Source organism: Myotis yumanensis, unplaced genomic scaffold, assembly GCF_028538775.1.
Source record: "Myotis yumanensis isolate MYYU_CA2020_CCGP unplaced genomic scaffold, mMyoYum1.0.hap1 SCAF_6, whole genome shotgun sequence".
NCBI lineage: Eukaryota > Metazoa > Chordata > Mammalia > Chiroptera > Vespertilionidae > Myotis > Myotis yumanensis.
The window spans coordinates 42,789,857-42,812,555 of NW_027223757.1; the positions used below are offsets into that span (position 1 = coordinate 42,789,857).

Here is a 22,699-nt window from a genome sequence, read left to right on the forward strand (position 1 = left end):
CATGATGCTATCTTGCCATCTCTTAATTGAATGTTGCCTTTTGATAATTTGATATTTATTCTAAACATAAAAAAGAAAGCTAAAAACAAGCTGATAATTGTTTCTTTTCATTTTTGCAACTCAAAAGATTTTTAAAATGATATTTGTTAACATTTCTGATCACATACGAAGTACAAAAATTGTGTTTTACTAATTTTTAACAAAAGTTCTGAGACAATTTTTATAGACAGGAAAATGAGGCACAGGGATTTGAGCCAATTGAAAGTAGTTTAAATCTAATAATAAATGGCAGAGCTGGAATTTGTATTCATTGATACAGCTATTTTTCTTATAAGAAATTATTTTAAAGACTAGGTGGTAAAAATGAGTACATTTAGGTTGGGCTAATTGGTTTCTTTTTGCCAAACCTGACAAAATACCTAGGTAATAATCTTCCTTATGAGGAGCATTTAGCCATTTTCATGATAGGTGGGATAAGTTCCTGCAAAAATCTCTACTCCACTAAGAATTCATGTAACAGACTTTCTGGGCAGAACGGAGACTCTGTAGTGCATGTGCTCAGATCTAAAATGCTCTTAGCAATTTTGCTGAATGGAAAATGTGTTTAAACCTTCTTAGACAATTGAAGGAAACCTATGAACTTGAGAGTTAGGGGAAGGAATGGACATGAAATAATGATCTTAAAGTCAGTAGCCTCCTAAAACTGTTAACTTCTAGAACTGAGAGTAAGAATCACCGATTTTGTCATCTGACATTCCTTAGCTATAATTTTCATGTATTCAACAAAGTTAGTATCATTAGGGCATTTAATACCCATATATGTGTCCTGTGCTATTTCAACTTCTTGATAAAACTTAAAACTGCAATAAAAACATGAAGTTGTCAACAAAGAAGAGCTGAGAGAAATTTCAGAGAAGAGGAAGGTAGGGGCATGGGTTGGACATGCAGAACAGTTTCAGAAGGTGGGAGCAGTGGCAGAATCAATGTCAGAAGCTTGGTACAGAGGCCTCAGACATGAGACATACTGACACTTTGGGTGGGCAGGAGAGGAGCGAAGTGTAAGTTGAAAGTAGCATGGCTGGGTAATGCAATAGTAGGATAGACCTTCATCCCAATTTGAAGCCTAATTCCAAATCATAAAATTTGATCTCATGTTGGTCTTTGGTGTGTCACAGGGTATGTGAGGAGTAGGGCTGAGCAGTTTAGTAGCAGCAGAGCTGTGCAATCTCCATGTACTGGTCATTCAGGCTCTCCAGATCCTAGGCCAACTACCCACTGAGGAAAGAAAGACTCAACCAGCAGGAAGCACAGAAGTAGAGATCAGAGAACAGCAGAAATAATTAAGCTGGAAGTTAGAACCCCATCAAATTAGTTGTAATTCAAAAGCAATCAGACTTTAATTCCAACAGGAGACTGAGGGAAAAAGTCAAACATAAAACAAAACATTAGGATCCACTTGTAAATTGGCATAGTTGTGGGTACCAGAGACACAATGAACTTACTTCAGTGCAGCAGATGAACTCTAAATCTGACTAAAGTAAGTCAAAAATATTGTTAGGCTACCTGCCTTGGTATTCACAAATCTTGATCTTACATATTTATTCAATTTATGATAATAATTTATTAAGCATCTACTATGTAACAGACCCTATTCTAAGTACATAGAACACCATGGGATTCAGGATGATAGAGACCTCACAGTTAAAGGGGGCAGACAGACATGAAACCATGAGTTGCAATGTACTGTGGTAAGTACTACCATGAGGGCAGTGCAGAGGCAGGGACAACTGTCTCATGTTTTAGATGACATTTTAAAGGACCATGAATTAAACAGGCTAAGAGGGAGGCTTGACTCTTGGTGGAAAAGAAAAACATGTCAGGCAGAGCTAACTTCCTGTGCAGAGGCACTGGTGACAGCATGGCAAGTTTGGGGAAGTGCAAATAGTTCTGTCTCCCTGGCATTGATCAGGGAGAAAATGTGAGATGAGGGGATTTAGGGGAAGATAATCATAGCTAAGTCAAAACCAAGTAGGTAAGGAAGTTAGGAGTCTGGATTGTATGTTATCAGGCAGGACTTTGAAGAATTAGGCATGTATAATGTTCTGAGTGGGTTATTTGGTATGAAATGCATGAGAGCGCCTGGGGCAAGCGATGATGACAGAGGCCTGACTGTGAACATCAGCTGTGTAACCTCAATGCGCCCTCCCATGGAAGGCTCTGCTTCACTCTTTGAATATGTTTACAACCTTGACACAACTTTCAGCACATTTTGACATGTCCAAAGAAAACGTGCACATGTAGATTTTTACTGAAGAATTAGTGGGAGAGACATGGGAGAGGGCTTATATTACAAGAAACAACGCACCCCCCCAACCCCCAAGTCTCTCTTCTTGATTATGTGACACAATAATCCACCTTCTAAGAATTGTTGGCTCTTCCCTTCATGCACTGTCCAATTCTCTCCCTTTTTCCTACGGCAAACATCAACTCTATCTCAACTCTCTCAATCTTAACCAGCTGACAGAAAAGCCCTGGAGGTCTGCCAACCGGGCTTAACAAAGCCATCACAGGTTGGGTCTCTTCTTTACGGAGACTGCTATGCTACCTTCATATAGCATTTCCTTCATATTGTTACAAAAGGCCACAATGCTCTCAATCCTGAGTGTAAAATCTTTCTTCTTTATTATTATTCTCTTCAGAATACAAGCATACTGCTATTTAATTTAAGGAAATGTTTGCTTACACTAACTTTCACACCAGCTATCACCTCCCTGAGTTGCTTTCCTTTATAAAGAAGTTCCCAGCGAGTTGTCTATATTCAGTCTTTGATTCGCCCATTCTGATTTAAGCTCACTCTAAGTTTTTTGTGCCCACTACTCAATTAAAACTGCTCTTGTTAAGATTACCAATGCCCGGCAGGCTACTGAATTCCACGGTCAAGTCTCAGCCTTCATTTCACTGGTAAGCAGTATCACTCCGTGCTCCTTTGACATCATTTCTTCACTTTATTTACAGGGCACTTCCTGTTCTTTGTTCTCCCCTGTCTTACAGGTCCATCTCATCTCAACCCCACTCTTCTTTAATTATTTACATCCACTTCTATGGTGATCCCATCCAATTTCACAGCTTTGATATTACTCTCAAATGTATCTTCCAGCCCAGGCCCTCCTGGGTAGTCAGACGCCTATATCCAAATACCTACTCCATCACATCTCTACCTCTATGCCTGCAGACACCCCAAACTTAACATATCCAAAGCGGTACTCTCTGTCCCATTCACAGTCTTCCCAGAGTCAGTTGATGGCAACTCCGTTCTTCAACTTTCCACCTTAGAGAATTTCCTTTGCCTGTAATGCTCTTTTCCTATTTATCCACAAGGCTTGCTTGACCAACCTATTTACAATTGTAATCTTCTCCATTTATAAGTTATATTCCTCCTACATTGCTGTACTTTTTTTTCTGTTATACTTGTCACCTTCTAACACTCTGGAATCTATATATTTATGACACTGATTACTTATTTTCTGTCTCCCTCCACTGGAATATAAACCCAATGGAGGCAGGGATTTGATCTGATTATTTCTTGTATGTATCTCAGGTGAAAGAGCATATCTAGCACATGGGAGATATCCCAAAACATTTGTTGAATGAATGAATGAATTCCATGATCTTTCATCTTGAGAAGCGTGCAGTCCATTGGGAGAAATAAATTACACGTTGAAAAAAAGAATGTCTGCCAGTACTAAGCAGAATGTGCCAAGTGATAAGTGAGTAGAATAGACCCGAAGTGCAAAGACATTATTTTCCCTAAGGATTCAGAAGACCGGGCCCAATTTGAATAATTCATTCTGGGAGAAAATTGATCATGACCTAGGAAAGTGAAGATGGGAGGAAAACATTTTAGATGAGAACAATTTAGAACCTCAATGCCATTATATTTCTGAATGTAAAAGGGAACCATTTGTTTCTTAAAAAAAAAAGTGAAAATACAAAGAGTTCATTCCAATTGGAGGTTTCTTTCTTCTTTGTCTACAAAATTTCAAAACAATGGCCCACTGAAGGGCCTCTCAGTTAATGCATCTGCACTGGCTATTTCTAGGTGCTGGGGGTGGCTGTAGCCAAGGACAGCAGAAATCAGTCTGTAAGGCCCAGTTCATATTAGATGTTTCAAGTCAGTTAACTGCAAAATAAAGCGGGGAGGGAACTAAATACTTAGAAACAAAAGAGAAAAATATAAGTGGGCTGAGGGAAAAGCTTTTAGCAAATGTGAAAAAATCATGCTGGCACTGATGATGGGCCACTTAGGAGAGATTATTTCTAATAGAACAAAGAGGGGCGGAGGTGTGTGAAGTTCAGGCTGGAGTCTCCTCAGAGACCCTGTGCTCCTGCCTGTCACTTTCTCTTTGGGGCGCACTGACTTTCTGTTGATGCACCCCCACCTCTGCATCAGCTGTTCCTAAGCACAGCCAATTATGAGATGAAATAGGTTTTGGTATAGCGTCCCTTTGTCCACTGAGTGTTTTCTCAGGCACTGTTTAGGGTGAAACTGAAATGGAAATGGATAAAATGTATCTCTGCCCAAGTCTCTCCTCTCATCCTTCCCCTCTCCTGGGTGACCCCTCTAGCACTTCAGGAAACAAGTGGACTGCATGCTTGTTTCTCTCCTTTTAGTCAGAGAACGATAGGCTTGTGCTCATTTAGATTGCTGTCTTTACTAATTGATTTCTAGTATGTTTCCTCTTTGAGAGTATTTGTATTTTAAACTTTTGCTCTTTAGTTGTGGTCTGAAAAATTCTGTGCTCTGGAATCTAACGGAGAATTTTAGTATCTGAATTCATTCTAAGAATGAGGCCCAAAGTGCTTTCAGATTGTTTTGGTCAAAGGAAATGGTCATTTGACTGAATCGTGGTCAGCAAACCGCAGCTCGCGAGCTACGTGCGGCTCTTTGGCCCCTTGAGTGTGGCTCTTCCACAAAATACCACATGCGGGAGCGCACATACAGTGCAATTGAAACTTTGTGGCCCATGCGCAGAAGTCGGTATTTTGTGGAAGAGCCAGTATTTTGTGGAAGAGGCACACTGAAGGGGCCAAAGAACCGCATGTGGCTCATGAGCCTCGGTTTGCCGAGCCGCAGTGTGCCGACCACTGTAAGGAAGCCCTGTTTCAAAGAGTTTGTCAAGGAGCCCTGAATCCGTTTTCACCCAGGAGACATTCCTGAAGATCTAGGGGTGGCAAAAGGGTTCTTCTGGTCTTCACTGCTCTCATCTGCAGACTTGGTACTGAGGACCCTTTTGGCTGGTTACTTCCACCCTTCTGCATCCTCCTCTTTCTCAATCACTTTCTTCCCTTTCTCAGCTGCCCATCGGCCATTCCTATACCAGGGCTCATCCTCTGGGTTTTCTCCCTTGACTCTCGGCTGGCACTTGGTCTGATTTCCCTGGCCCTACCCTGAAGCACAGTGGCCCTGCTAGTACCGCGGACATTTTGTAAACGCATCTGCCTGTTTGCTACACATTTTAAATCTCCAAGTTCATTATGAGGAGGATGTCTAGATTAGGAAGGGGAATCAGTTCTAATAATTTATGAGATGTTAAGAAAAGCTCGAATATGGCCTATACTTGGATATGGCCTTAGATCATCTATGGAAGTCAGGGTTGATTCTCAACTGGTAAACATCTCATGAGGAAATTGGTTGTTAAACATTTTGAATATTACCCCAACCTACTTTGGCCCAAATGGAAAGTGGTAGAGTGCAAAAGCATAGACCTTAGATTTATCCAGACATGGGTACTACTTAATGTGTGACCTTGAGCAAGATATGTAACTTCTTTACTTCTATGGTCTCTGTGATTACTCCGTGCTTCCCGCAAGATTAAATAAGATGACAAAAATAAAATATGTATCACAGTTTCTGAAACTATTATTATTTGCCTCTTTATTTTTTTGTTTGTATTCCAGGATCTGAACCACCTTTTTTGAAGGAGGGGAGAGGGGTAAAGTAGTTAGAAAGGGGCTTCCGGAAAGAGAATGGTTCTGGCAATTATTTCAAATGTTTAGTTCCTTCTGAAATTCTCTAACAATAGAAATAATTTAAGATATTCTTATTATCTCAAACAGTAAATACATAGAATCAGGGGTGGATAAACAATCTTTATAGCTTTGAACTCAAGCCTTAGTTTATCACATCCATCTTTGCATTAAGAACATTCTTACTTCATGTCTATGCAAAGATATTTTAAATGAGTTATCATGTTTTCCCTGGGAAATGGATATGAATATTGACTCTGAAAGTATTTTTAGTGTTTTTTCAAAGTTATAAGTCAAGATACCATTGAATGTTCTTAATGCAAAGGCATCTTGACTTATAACTTTGAAAAAACACTAAAAATACTTTCTGAGTCAATATTCATATCCATTTCCCAGGGAAAACATGATAACTCATTTAAAATAGCTCTACATTGACACGAGGTAATAAAGCCCACAATTTGTGGCCTGATAATCTAATGGAATACTAGAGTCAATCTTGGCAATTCTGAATGAATGAATAGTTTATGTGATCCTTGGTTTAATTCAAATCTATGTACTCTGAGAACTGGGAATGGTGATAGGCATTTAGTAGGTAACTAACAAATGTTTATGTGAACAATGAATAGAGACACCATTCAGCCCAATGCTAATTGTATTGAGTCTCTATATAGCTTCTAAGCTATAGTTTCTCCAGCAGGGGTGATCTTGCCTCCAGGAGACAATAGATAACGTCTAGAGACATTTGATTTTCACAACTAGCGGTGGGGATTGTTACTGACATCTGATGGTTAGAGGCCAGGGATACTACTAAACATCCCACAATGTACAGGACAGCCCTCCACAACAAAGAACTAATCTGCCTCCAAGGACAAGAAACTCTGCCCTAAGCCATAGATACTTGAGATTGGTACGTCTCATACCACAGTGATATGTAATGCTGCCTTCTGCTTTCCATGCTGAATGCTTTATGTACTCGCCGTTAAATGTGTATTCCGGCCATTTAGGTAGATTTTCCATGATCTAACTTTACTTTGCCTGCCCTTTTACAGTATGGCAGAGGCTATTCATCTTTAGTACGAAAAAAAGCAAATGACTTAGGGAGTTGTATAAGAGACATTATGCATCCTTTTTATAGTGACAGTCTGCTGCGGCAGATATAATCTTCATCCTCTGTAAAACTAGAGACACTATATACCATTTACTCATCTCTGCTTATCTCTTATTTTTGTTTGTCTGCTGCAGTTTCTTACGTCTCATAAAATAAAACCTTGGCTTAATGTGCACTTCTGTAGCCTTGGAGAAAACTTTGAATCCTCAAAAATGCATAGAGTGTAAAAGTTGCAAAGATGATATCATATTATTACTTTTGTTTAACACTTCCTGCAGGCCTGAGCACTTTTCGACATGCAACCAATTGTCTATATCACAATTTAGCCCTGTAAAATAAAGACACGCATAGGGAGCTGTGGACCTGGACTATCGTTTAGCTTCAGCTGCTAAGTCCCTCCTCAACCTGCAATATGTTCAACAGTTAGTTTCATTCTATCATCAGCCCTTGTTGTGGTTGCTGGTATTTGCCTACTTGTGCTAAAGGCAGAGAGTTGGTAGTGAGGAATGTAAGTGCTAGATTCAACGCTGGCATTCAAATCCTGATCCCAACACCACAGTATTTCACCTTGGAAAAGTTCCTTACTGTCTTTACAACTCAGATTCCACATTTGTATATGAGGACAATAAAACCAAGTTATGAAACTAGACAATTGAGGAATGCACGCTAAGTACTTAGACCATAACCAGCATGCAGCAAGTTCTCAATAGCACTTGTTAGGATGATCATTAGTGAGATTTATCTCTCATGCATTATGTCTTTCTTGTCTCTTCTCCCTGTTAATAGTGAGGAGATAATTTCTTCTCCAAATGTCTATGTTGTCTCCCCGGCCCCTACCATATATTCCTGCTTATAATTTGCAAATTGTAAGATAATGTTGACAAGATACAAATGTAGCAGTTTTAATTTCTCTATCTGGCAGGAAAGTTAATATAGCCTACGGACAAAGAATCTCAAAGTCATCCTCAATTTTCTCTAGTGATATATTTTGTAAATCTTTAAGTATAGGGGCAGAATATTAACATAAATGTTGCAGTTGTAACATGAAATAAGTTGATTTATTAGTCTCTTTTTGGTGTGGGTTTTTAATTTTTCCTAAAGTGTACATATTTAAAGAGTAAAATTTGATTACTTTTGATATCATGAACTTATCACTACAGTCAAGATACATCTTTATCAGCCACCAAGGTTTCCTTTGTAATTATGTTTACTTTATCAGAAGGCTGGCAGGTAAGAATTAACTAGATTAAGAGCAACACAAGGAAATTTTGCACTCTCTCAACTAGACATGCAGAATTATAAGTACATCGCCAAACAAAATAACAAAACGTTTTCTCTGAAATCTAAGTGAAAGTGTAGTTGGGTCAAAATATAGGTTCTTGGACCTATAACTGTATAGTATTAACTCAGTTATTCACTCAACAAATATGCACTGAGCATTTACTGGGAGCCAGCACCTGTTCCAGGGGGAGGGGGAGTACAGTCTGAAGAAGATGAATCCCCTGGAACAGCTTACTGGGGAGAGAAGCCATAAAACTAAAACTTATAAAAGTAGATAGATCCTTGCCCTCCTTGGTTTGGCTCAGTGGATAGAGCATCAGCCTGCAGACTGAAGGGTCCCAGGTTCAATTACAGTCAAGGGCACATGCCCCAGTTGCATGCTTGATCCCCAGTGGGGGGCATGAAGAAGGCAGCCAATCAATGATTCTCTTTCATCATTGATGTTTCTATCTCTCTCTCCTGCTCCCTTCCTCTTCGAAATCAATAAAAATATATTTTTAAAAAATGTAGATAGATCCAGATAAAATTTTAAATGAAATACTGTCCTAAGCACTAGATTGTGATAGGTTAAAAGAATTTGTAAATATCATTTATTTATAACTAGAGGTCCGGTGCATGAAATTTATGTACTGGGGATGGGGGGGTTTACTCAGCCCAGCCTGTGCCCTCTCGCAGTCAGGGACCCTTCGCTCCTTACCACCCACCTGCTCGCTGCTCCTTACAGCTAGGCTTGCTGCTCCTTAGTGCTGCCACAGAGGCAGGAGAGGCTCTCGCTACTGCCACTGTGCTCGCCAGCCTTGAGCCTGGCTTCTGGTTGAGCGGCGCTCCCCCTGTGGGAGTGCACTGACCACCAGTGGGCAGCTTCTGCACTGAGGGTCTGCCCCCTGGTGGTCAGTGTGCATCATAGCGACCAGTCGTTCTGCATATTAGGGTTTGGTCGATTTGCATATTAGGGTTATATTATATAGGAAAAAGCTTTAATAACAAAGTTGGATTTTTATATTTGACCCTACTGTTAGAGAGACAGTGGAGAGCAGAAGTGCTGCTTATATTCAAAATAAGTGTGCATTAGTGCAATTTATAATGTTACATTAGCATCAAAATTCTTAGAGGACCAGTCTTAGAGGAACTATAAGGACTAATCAAGAGCAATGAATTTCAGGATTTAAAAAATAATAGTGCAATAAAAATATCACCAACTTATAATTCAGTTTTATAAAGAAAATTTTCAACTAATCATAGCAGTTGATATTTTTTAAGGAACAATATAGCCTATACTTGCATAGGGGAGATGGGGCATTTGTATTTTATGTTCCAGTTTTGTTCAATAGAAATGTTTATATCATAAAGGCATCAGTTTGTTTGTTTTTAAAATACGTAAACATTTATTAAATGGCTGCTTGGCTTAGTTGGTTGGAGTGTCATTCCCTACATCAAAAGGTTGCTGGTTCGATTCCCAGTCAAGGCATATACCTAGTCTCCTAAATAGTGAAGCAATCAATTATAATGTATTGAATAAAATACATACATAATTAAGTAAACAATATCATAGTAGGTCACTGTTCATGTAAAATCTGCCCTGCCTCTACTAAAAAAGAAGTTACTTTCAAGAAACACTGTTTCTATAGGCACAGAAAATCAATCTGTGTATCTCTGATTTTCCAATAGCCTCTGTGAATGATCTTTGATCTTTGCTGTAGAATAAATGCATAAGAAACCCATTTTCAATGGCATAAAAGCTAAGATCTGGGCATGTCCTTTAGATTTGGATATATATATATATATTATACACACACACACACACACACACATACACACACACACACACACTTTTATTGATTTTACAGAGGGAGAGGGAGAGAGAGAGAGAAACATCAGTGATGAGAGAGAATCACTGATTGGCTGCATTCCCCCACATTGGGGATCAAGTCTGAAATCCAGGCATGTGCACTGATAGGATTGGAACTATGACCTCCTGGTTCATAGGTTGATGCCAATCACTGAGCCATGCCAGCCAGGCTAGATTTGTTTTCTTTAACATACAAATACAAATAGCTTTGTCACTTTACTTCTTTTCCACAGCTTTGTCACTTTACTTCTTTTCTACTTTCTTGAGATATAATTGATATATAACTTTGATTTAAGTATAAGGTATACAACTTGAATATTTTATACATATATATGTTGCAAAATGATTACACAATAGTGTTAGCTAATACCTCCATCACCTCATATAACTAGCGTGTTTTTGTTTTTGTTTTTTTTGGGGGGAAGTGGGTGATGAGGGGTAATATCTACTCTTTAGCAACTTTCATGTCTATAATACAGTATTGTTACCATGTTGTACATTATATTCCTAAAATGTATTCATCTTATAACTGGAATAGATACCATTTACCCTACCCGCCGGCCTCTGGTTGTCCACCATTCTACTCTGTTTCTCTGAATTCAGCTTTTTTAGATTGTATACATAAGTGAGATCATACATTGTCTGACTTTCTCTGACTTTTTTCACTTATTATAATACCCTCAAGCTCCATCCAATTGATGCAAATGTCAGAATTTCATTCTTACTCATAGGTGAATAATATTTTATTTTGTGTTCGTGAGGGTGTGTGTGTGTGATGTGATATACAGATCACATCTCTTTTATCCATTCACCCATATATGAACATAGGCCGTTTTCATACCTTGGTTATTGTAAATAATGCTAGAGTAAACATGGGAGTAGAGATCCTGATTTCATTTCCTTTGAATTCATATCCAGAAGTGGGATTGGCGATTCACATGGTCGTTCTATTTTTAATTTTTTGGAGGAATCTCCATGCTGTTTTCCATAGTGGCTGTACCGATTTTCATTCCCAAAAACAGTGAAGAAAGGTTTGCTTTTCTCCGCATCCTCACCAACCCTTGTTATCGCCAGTCTTTTTTATGGTGCTATCTCATTATGGATATGGTTTGCATTTCCCTGATGGCTTTTCATGTACCTGTTGGCTAACTGTATTTTTCTTTGGAAAAATGTCTATTTAGGTACTCTATCCATTTTTTATTGGATCATTTTATTTTTGGTTATTGAGTGTCATTTTACTTCTTAATATATAATAGGTACTGTTTCCTTTAGGAATAGATAAAACAATATTTAAAGATTATATTTAAAATATTGATCTAGTTCCTTGGCAGAGTTTCCAATGACATCTGATGGTACTTAAAAGAAAAAAACTTGCATCATTTGTTTGGTCTCTCAATATGCCAATAAAAGAGCTCGCTGACCTTCAGCCATACTTTAGGAAAGGAAATTATAGCTTGTCATTTTTCATTGTATAATTAATGGGGTAATTAACAAGTTAGTGTTAAGATTTCAAGGACTGACTTAATTCTCTTTCTTTAATGCCAACCTAATTATTTCAATTGGATAAAAGCATAAAACATTAATGGTGAAAATGGAACAGGAGATTTAAAATACGCTTAATTGACAAATCAGAATCATTAGTCATGCAATTAGGACTTTTTGAAAAATTTTTTTAAAGTTAAATTAAAAAGTAAAACTATTTGTAAATTTGCTGAAATGGATATTATAAATCATTTTACCAATGCTGGATTATTCTAAATCTTATTAATGTATACTTGACAATTTTACTATATTTAGAGTGTAATGTTCTTCCTCCATATTGAAACAAATTCAGAACTGTTTTACTCTAAGAGAAAGAATATTTAGCATAATTAAAACTACATAGTGTGTAAGTTCAGAAAACTAAATATTTTAATAAGTAGTTGACAATTTGACAATATTGAATCACTATAAAATCATTCCAGGTTTCCTTAAAATGTTAAATTTGTTTTTATCTATAAATTATATCTTTGTTTATTCTATTAACAAGTTTTACATATCAATAATTATTTTTTTAATATATGATAATTTGCATGTTATTCAAGATCAGATGGATCAGTGGTCCTCAGAGTGTGGTTGCTAAACTAGCAGAATGATAATCACTTGGCAACTTATTAGAAAGAAAAAGTCCCAGGCCACATTCTATCCCTACTAAATCAGAAGCTGGGAGTAAGAGCCTCAAGATGTGTTTAACAAGATTTCCTAATTATTTTATTGCACAGTGAAGTTTGAGAATGACTAGACTAGGTTATGTTGTAGGAAAAATCAATCCCAGTGATTCAACAGAATAAAATTGTATGTCTCTTAAAAGTAAGGTCTACTATAGATCAAAATAATTCTCCAAGGCTGCTATCTTCAATATTTTGGCTCAACATTTTAGGATGCTTTGAACATAGAGCACAATTGCTCTGGCAGGGAATGAGTAAGCTGGAGAATTAGTGCCAGGTAATGAAATGATTTACCAGGAAATGAGCAACACTACTGCTCACATTTCATCAACTAAAGCAATCCACAGGGCCACACCTAAATTCGAGGATTAGTTAACTTCAATTAGCTGAGGTCTAGAAGTAGAGATAATCAGATATTGGTAAACACTAGTAATGCCTCATCCAATTGCAAGTCCTTGGGTATACTCCACAAGTTCCTGAATCATAGGAGTTGACCAAGGAATCTCTAGTTTTAACAGTAGCCCAGAAAATACCATTTCTGATAGCAGTTAAATTAAAAAAACAGTGCTTTGGATTTTCATTTTAATATTATATAGATTTTTGGATTTTCATTTTAATATCATATACATTTTATTTTATCAAAAGAAAGATAACTGGGTTTACAAAAATGCAAGTGTTTTTTAATTGTAAAATAATTTCTTTGATGGTTATATGGGGGGGAAGGAAAGCTATAAGGCTTTGTTTTGTTATTGGCTTTCACTAGTCAAGGCTCTGATTATCACAGGGTAGACTTAGCATGTATTTAGTGCATTTATACAAAAGAAATTTATTTCTTGAGCTGTTTTTTGAGTCACTGAAATACTATCAAGGTAGACACCACGTCATTTCCCATCTGAAATAATCCTGCAATAATTAGGGACAATTATCCTGTCTGGAATTTGAGTGTTAATCCTCTCTTGTCTTCTCAAAATTTTTGATTCTAGATTATTTTGTCTCCAAATATACTTTATATAGTTTATATTTATAACAAGATAAAAATTTACACAATGGTGAGTAGGATCGAGAAAACTGCTTTAGAAGGGAGTTGTGTTAACTTGATATACCATGAGCATCAATCCTAGGTTTTAATGCATTCAGGTTTTAGAATTTTAAAAATGTTTCTGATACAGAATCAATATATTTTAATTGAATATCTGATAACTAATCTATTAAGTCTTTCAGAAATAGACATATATGAGACTCATTTCTCTTATTCTTTACTTGAAGTTTTATTGTATTTTAAAATGAATTCTCCCAATTGTTTAGAGGTTGGTGCTATGGACCATAATCATTACTAAGTAACTCATATAAAAATGAACATTTATGCCGAAATGTTCCACACTTAGATATTTTTAAACAAATGACATTACTGTTGCCAAGACAATAAGGGAACATATATGTATGTATTCATATATGTACATATACATACACATATAAATATGTACACGTATGTAACACAACCTCAAAAATATCTTCAGCTTTCAGTTTCCCCAAACTCTTTCTCCAAATTGAAATAAAAAGAACCAAAGAAATAAACTCCCTTCTTTGAATCTCTTTCTCCCCTAGTTACTTTTTTTCTTCTTGCTTTTTCTCTGAAACACCTTTCCTTCAGATATTTCCATGGTACATTTCCTCAGCTTATGCAAATTTTGGCTCAAATATCAAATTGTAAATACAGTCACTTCTGACAACTCAACTTAATATTGTATTATTAAGTTGTGCTCCCTTGTACTCCCTATATTGCTGTCTTGCTTTATCTCTCCATAATACTTACCACATTGGATAATATATAATATAGATATTATTATTGTATATCACCCATACTAGAATGCAAACTCCACCAGGCAAAGAATTTCTGTCTGTTTTGTTCACTCTTGCATTTTCAGTGCCTAGAACAGTGCTGACAGATAGCAAATGTTTTATAATTGTTTCTGGACTAAGGAAAATAATAAATTAAAGAAAACAAATGAAGTAGTAAATAAATAGATGAATTAATTATAAAACAGTTAGGCCTTTCACATCCAGGAAAGCATCACCCTTGCTAAATGGGTTAGGTGAGTACAATGAAAATAAGCCTTAGTATAGAACTCTTGATTAATTATTTTAGCAACTAAATTAACTCCTGTATCATATACACAAAGAATAGAATTATCAACTCACAGGAGTAAGTTAGAGAATGTCTCTTCACATTTATACTTTCTAAAACTATTTGGGGTACACCTGAAGGTGGTGAATCACCAAAGGGAAAGGGTATACCAGGCAGAGAAAAGTTTCTACACAGCAAAACTTTGCAATATCAGAGCAAGATTGGAAAGAGAGAAATACAATTACTAGTATATAAGACAAGTTGTAGCATAAGTATTGATAGGAGAAATACCAGGGAAGTAAAATCAGAGAGGCATGAGAGTACCAATGTTGGATGCTGCATGTGGCACGTTTGAGGTATTAGCACTCATTCTTCTACAAACTGAGGAGCCACCAAATGGCTTTATGCCTGAAACGGAGGTGGACAGACTATCATTTAAAAAAACAACAACACCATTTTCTCTGCATCAGAGAGATGAGCTTAAATAGGGCAGTGGGCAGAATATGGTCAAGCAGTAAATGATACGGACATTAACTAATGTAGTGGGAATAGAGGATAGAACTAAATTTGAAAGAGGTGCAATAGAAATGAGAAGCATTAAGTGATCAATTGGAAATAAGGGTGAAAGAAAGACAAGAATCTAGAATTGTCACTAGGGATCTGGCTGGGCAACCCAGTAAAGAGGGAAATCCAGGAGAAAAACCAAGTTTTTAGGAACAGATAATATGTTTATTTTGTATCATGTTGGATTACATATGCCTGTGAGATCCATATAAAGATGATCAGTGGGTGGCTAGATCTGTGAATAAGGAGTTTGTAGGAAAAATTGAAGTAGTCATGCACTGTGCAACAACGTTTTGGTCAACGACAGAACACATATACAACGATGACGTACCATATAGCCTGGGTGTGTAGTAGGTATAGAATCTCGGCTTTTGTACATGCACTCTGTGATGTTGATACAATGATTAAATTATATAACAACATATTTCTGAAAACGTATTCTCATCATTAAATAGCACAGATTGCATTGGCAGAGGAAGGCACGGGTTAGTTTCTACTAAACAAGTAGAAACCCATGAGTTTACTTGTGTACCTCACTCTTTAAAGAGAGTAAGGTAAATTAGTAAAAAACAAGAAGACTGTGCCTAGAGCCTTGAGCAATAGCAGCTTTTAAGAATCAGGGAACAAATAAAGACTTCAAGAGTATAAGAATGGGAACTAATGGCTGAAAAGAAGTAGGTAATATAGAGAGGATGATGGCACAGATGCCAAAATAGGAGAGCTTTATTTCTTCCCTGAGGAAGGGAATAATCCAAACTGGATCAGAGAGATAATATAAGTCCCATGCTCCCCCCTATGCTGCACAGAGAGGGTGACAGACAAGAACAGGAAAAGACAAAGGGGAAAGTAGCCACCAAGAGGCGCATGCCAGTATGTTCCAGATTTAAATTTAGGAAAACTGACTGTGTCTGACCTTCACCAGGGAATTATTCTCACTTTATGATTTTTTTTTCTTTTCCAAGAAAAACAGTATTACTAATCATTAAAGTCTGGTACCAGATATACTCCTAGCTTTTTGTTTAGAACTACATATGTATTTATTTCACTAGAGGCAGTAATATAAATTGTGTGATTATTGTTTAGAAATTTTTTTTATTTTTTTAAGATTTTCATATACTTAAAAGATTTTAAAATGTAGAGAAAGAAGTAGTTCTATGAATGTTTAAGAATATTCACTCTCATACACTCAGAATTCAAATCATAGTATTTCATATAATTTTTATGTTTACTTAAATAGAAATAAACTATTTCAAGCAAAATCTACTTTGTGGAAAGACTAGTATGCCAAGTTATGTAATCAACTATATTCAGCTAATTAGGTTTAATTCATAATTGCTAATGGTATGCCCTTGGAATTAGAGAACTTGGAGCTTTGTACTTAGAATAAAATACTTTGTACTTTGTACTTAAAACATATAATCATCTTAGATCCAAATATGCCACTCACTGGAAAAAAATAAAATTATTTAGTTATCTGTTTTGCAATACAAAAATTGTTATATTATTCAAAAATTAGTGTCTTACAGGAATACATATTTTCATATTAACTTACTCTATTGAATTTGTATTTTTCATACCTAACTATAGGTCCAAGATATAATAAAATAAAAATTTTATTATCAGTTAACTTTATATTTTACTATTATACTAACTCCAAAGGCACACACAGATATATCTAGAACATGGACTATAAATATATTTCATCCAAGTTACAGAAGGCAGTAAAGAAATCATTTCTGCTTTTGCTTAGGATAAAGGGGCCTAGACTTTTTTGTCTATTAATGTAATATAAATTAATCAAAGTTTTATTTGTTAAATATTATATATGTAAAGAATTGACTAATTTTTCATCATTCCTTTACAAAACTTGCGTTCTCTCTCTTAAACTTATCTTCACGTCTTTATTCATCATCATGACTGCTTACTCACTAACATAACTCTGAACTTCCTTGTACCATGATCCTGTGTGTTGTTTTCCTTGTTTTTTGTTTTGTTTTGTTTTGTTTTTGGGTCAATTTTTGTCATTTCCTCATATGACAAAAGAAGTCCAAATGGAGGTCAGAGAAAAATGCAAATGGAAGCATAATAAACCCATATTAAATTCCTGTTTTTCAAGATGTACTAATACCTCCAACACCTCTGAATGATTCCAAGGAAATATTTCATACTGTTTCAAAATGAGTGTGTTAAGAACCAGATTTACTATACCCTCTCCCAAATATAGTTTTATTGTTTTCCCCACTTAGGTAAATTTTCCATTGATTAGTAGCCCAGTATAGAAACGTAGAGTTCGTTCCTTTTTTCTCTGTCTCCATCACTCCCTCCCCTTGTTTACTTACTAAATCCCTACAACCTGTAACTGGCAACTCTTCTGAGAATTCTCTACCTCAACATCACTTCATCAAAATCTCCCTAAGTGAGACTGTTACTCTTTTTTTCAACTTGAGTAATTCAGAAATTCTCTTGTTTTTGTTCTTGTCCTATCCCCCCCCCCCCCCCCCCCATATCACAGTAGCTCCAACATATTCTTCACACTATAGTCAGAGAGCCTTTGTCAAAAGTAATTCTGATTGTGTCTCTTTTTTTTAAACAATGACAAAAAATGAATCAAATAAAAATATAAGAACTAACAATTTATCATAACATTTAACAGAGTGGGTTCTAGAGTTGACTGCCGAGGACAAAGCCCAGGTCTACCATTTATTGGCTATGTAACCTTGGGCAAATTATCTCAATTCTTTCCAACTAAATTTTCCCATATTAAAAAAAAAGGTGGAGTTAATAACATTCCTTTTTCTTAGAAAATAAGGAATAAATGGTATATAGCCTATGGCATTTGTATTGTGAGTTTTAAGCTCCTACTCTGTGGGTTCTATGAAGCACTTTACATATTTCACTAGTCATGACTACAATTCCCTTAAGTATCTATTATCTTCAATTTACAATGTGTCCACGCTGGCTTTTAACGTCAAGTAACTTGCTGAAAATTACACAACAGAGCCAGAATTTCAATCCTGAATGAATATTTTGACACCAAAGGCCACAGTAACCATGACAGTCCAGGCTACCCAGTGTCCTGCTCTCTCTGTGTCCTTTTCTTATTTCTTAGGAAAGGAACTGAATGGGTACACGCCCATCCCTGATACACTCAGTGGTGGCTTGGAAAGTAGGGTCATGTTACACAGACATAACTGGTACTGCTATAAGCATACAGCTATCAGGGGGTATTGTGGGGAGGAGGAGAGGCAGAGTAGCTAGTTGAGAATTTTTGTGATTGTTCCTATCCTGGACTTTTACAAACTCTTCCTCATCATTCCCCATCTTTATAGTTTCTGGTGCTCAGTGGTAATGAAACACTTGCAGTTCCCTGATTAACTGGTTCCCTCAGGCATTCTCAGATCTTTCCATGTTGCACCTTTCAGCGCCCTCCTCTAGTTGATGCATTCCTATTGGAACCTCATGATTACTTCATAATAATATCAACATCACCAAAATATTTCCTCTGATTTCTCTTAGGCAGCGTTAAAACCTCCCCTCCTTCAACTGAAGGATTTGTATGCATGCATATAAGCATAACCAATCAATGCAAGACACTGGGGTGGGTGGGTATGGGCATGTGCGGCGGGGGGGGGGGGGGGGGGGGGGCGGGGAGTGGGGGCGGTAGGGGAGCCCGCGGAAGGTCAATGGGGAAAAAATGGAGACATATGTACTACTATTTGTAATACTTTAAACAATAAAATAAAATTTAAAAAAAAGAACAAAAATAAAAAAATAAAACCTCCTCTCCTAAGCTGCCACTATATTGTTTCTCTTCTCTACCTGTACTTGCCACACTATAATTATGTCCTGCTCACATCTTCTCTCTCTCCGACCCCTCACTCTACTCTCTCTTGCATTTCCAGCCCCCTTCCCAGGCCTTCATTCCCTTCTTCTTTTTCCATAGGTGTACCAGTAATTTAGTAGCAACCTGGAAATAGAATCCCGGACTTATTTACTAGTCCAGAGATCTTTGTTAATGGACTGCTGATCTATAAACAAAGATGAAGCACAGGGATTTTAAAGCAAATATGCACAACTTATCCTGGAATTGCTTACAAGCTGACAGCTATCCAACTTATTTTTAGTTTTTATTTAAAATGAATCATATGTTCCAAAGTGACTGACAGAAACACAGCTTTGTTTCTGAAGCCAATTCTTTTCTATCATTTTTGGACATCATTCAGAGCTGTAACAGACTTTCAGGGTGTTTAAAAGCATTCATCCATGACAACAACAAATGCTAATTATCATAAAAAATAAACAGCTCCTGTTAACATCATTCTAAGAATTTCTCCTACTCCAGCACTATATTTCATCTATCATCCCATCTGTTTTGGGGGCGGGAACAAAGACTGGAAGGAAGTATAATTATCATGTATCAAACTGGACAACACGACAAAATAGAAATGAATATAAATGGGAGGAAAGGCATACATAATAAGTGAATCTGGAAAGGGAAGAAGGGAACATAAATAAAATGGCACAGTGTGTCCTGCGGTAAACAGCAGATACATTTAGTCCATAATGGAGTTAATAATGTTCATCTTGTTGGGTTTGTGGTGGATTTTTCTTTCCCATTTCAGTTCACAGTGATAGTTATAATAGGATTCCCTCCCACATGATCAAATACTCACGTTTTTTCCATTGGAAGTTTAAAAATTCTCCTATTAAATTATGTCATTAAAACTATACTTTGAGACTTTTAAATATATTTAAAAAGAATGAATCCATTTAGAAGGGGATCTTTTGTTTATCTTAAAGTCAATTCAATCACTCAAGAACCACATGTATGAAATAAAAATGTCACACACACCCACACTCACACACATACACACACAGATAGTGAAGAAAGGTGGTATAGTTAGTCCTTTGTACCCACATGTCCCACATCCCTGAATTAAACCAACTGTGCATCCAAAGAAAATATTGTTGCTTTCATTATGTACTATGTAGTTAGGCTTATGATGGTTGTGTCTGTACAGCTTTTTTACTTGTCATAATTCCCTAAATTATACAGTATAAAAACTATTGACATAGTGTTCACATTGTATTAGATATTATAAGCAATCTAAAAATGATTTAATATACACAGGAGGATATTAGCTTATTTGCAAATACTACACCATTTTATATAAGGGACATGAACATCCACAAATTTAGGAGTCCTAGGGGGCCTGGAAACCACTCCCCTGGGGATGTTGAGGGAAAACTGCATGTCCATAAAAATTTTGAACATTTACCAATTTTCTTCCAATTCTGAAGAGTTTCAAGATAATAAGAAATAAAAACAAAATATCACATGTACAACTTCCATATATAAATGTGTGTGTGTGTGTGAGTGCATGTATATGAGGGTATGTAATATTTGGGCATCATTCACCTGAAGTATATCAGAGGGAATAGAGAAGTAAATAATCCATGGATTCATAATGCATGTGTATTCATATTAATATGTGACCATCCTTAGACATATATGGACTGGTTTGTAACTGAGGATGCCCTGGATGATCACATTATACAGTTCAGAAAAACCATGCACATAGAAAGTTAATATTATTTATAAACATTTCACTTTTTAGTTAGAAAAGCAAAATCACTTAATGTGTATTTAGACTCACTCTTCCTTATCCCAATTAAAATGTTTGTTAAATTATTTTCATTATTTTTCCAACCTTGTAACGCCTTGTTCCCTGTTCTCTTTGGAAAAAAACCTGTCATTTTGCAGATGGCAAATTTTATTGTCAAAAGGACTGATTTCTGCATAATTCTAAATACTGAATGCATGAACAAAGTGTGTTCTTGGCACACTTTGGGAGAATTCAAATTCAAATAGATTTTAATTTTGATGTTAACATCACGGTATAGTGAAAGGTCTTAGAATAAAATATTGTAAAATTTGAATTTAAAGAGCACTATTTAGATCACCGATAAGTATCTAAGCATGAAATTCCTTATCACTGTATAATAACTAGGACAGTATGCACATCCTTCAGCAATGTAACTGCAAGAAAAATTAATACTTTACTTTTACTGTTTACTTTCTTATGTTTTGAACTTATTTTAATTAATAATTGAAGATAACCATTCATATATAAATTGTGTACATTAAAACAAGAAAGCACAGCACATATTTACTAAAGATTCCAATCAATATCACTTATTAAATTTTATTTTTCAAGTCCCTAAAATATGTCTACACATAAACATTCCCAAAATTATGAGTACTTCAATGGATATTGTTTGAAATCTAAGATAAAATGTTTTCAAACTCTAATATGTTACACAGTTAAAGGTTATTACTGTTCATAAACATTCTTTTCACCTAAAGAGCTAGAAAAAATGTAAAGGCAAAATCCAAGTTTCATTGAAAGCCAATCATGAAGTTTTAAGTTGAATAATTTTCTTGAACCCGGCAGAAATGTTTTGGGGATAAATATTGCAATATCATATTTCATACTATTTGCATCTTTCATCCAAAATTTCAGTTGATACTAACTGATCCTCCACATAAAAAAGTGCTTCTTTTATAAATATAAAAATGCATATGATTTAACTGGGGTATTTTTGTTTGTTTGTTTGAATAGGTGAAATTAGTATTGATGTTTAATGCCAAATACCTTCCCATTCCTCCGTTTAAAAAAAAAGCACAGAAGACTACAGTAAGCATCTTGAGTAAGTTTCAGAACAAAATTATTGATATTTAAAACATAGCCCCGAAGGCTACTGATCTTTCTTACCAGTGCTGTCATCATACACGACTGTGACAGTTTTCCACTTGAAGAACTGCACCAAGTCCAAAATGGCACGGCTGAGTGAAGAGAAGTCTGGGTAGAGACTGACATAGAAGGAATCTTTGTTGTCTGACACCTGGTGCTTCCAGCGGGTCTGTATGTGGGGAACCCCCAGCGCGTTGCAGATGGACTGCACGGCGTTTGCTGAAGAGCTGTGCGAAGGCCCGAAGATGGCAGCCACCCCAAGGGACAGCTGATCACAGGCTGAAGAGGAGATAGAAGTCTGTCAATAATGAGAGCGATGCCAGTGTGCCAACATTACCACATTATTTATGTAAGCCCAAAGGAATTATCCTGAAGAAAGATGTGTGTGTGTTTTAAATATAAAACCTACATTTAGCTAATTTTACATTTTGTCTAACTCTAAATATTTTCAGTTTCTTAGAAGGAAATTAATTCACCCAGGCACCTGCAGCTCAGTGCTCAAATAATTTTGCAGACAATGTCAAGGGAATGAGAGAGATCAGGAGACAGAGGAGAATTACTCTAGAATTCAAGAGGGGAATGTTCATTTTGAAAGAATAGTTCTTATAAGGGAGTTGGGAGAAGAGTGTTCCTTCCCAAATTCACTGGCCATTCTCTACAATTTGAATTCTTTTTATCAGAACCCATTTGGTCCCCTTCCCCATCCAAAAACTATGGCCACATACAATTAAGTATTTGCTTATATATAATAGTCAAGCTTATGCATGCAACCACCTACACATA

At 36.3% G+C, this 22,699-nt stretch overlaps 1 protein-coding gene across 4 annotated transcripts in view; it reads right to left on the reverse strand.

Moving 5' to 3' along the window:
* GRIK2 (glutamate ionotropic receptor kainate type subunit 2) overlaps nt 1-22,699 on the reverse strand; it is a 560,389-nt gene that overhangs the window by 335,836 nt on the left and 201,854 nt on the right. For all 4 annotated transcript variants that reach the window (XM_070418015.1, XM_070418017.1, XM_070418019.1 and 1 more), the window contains exon 3: nt 21,938-22,195. In XM_070418015.1, coding sequence (XP_070274116.1) covers nt 21,938-22,195 — 258 coding nt within the window. The remainder of the gene's footprint in view (nt 1-21,937; nt 22,196-22,699) is intronic.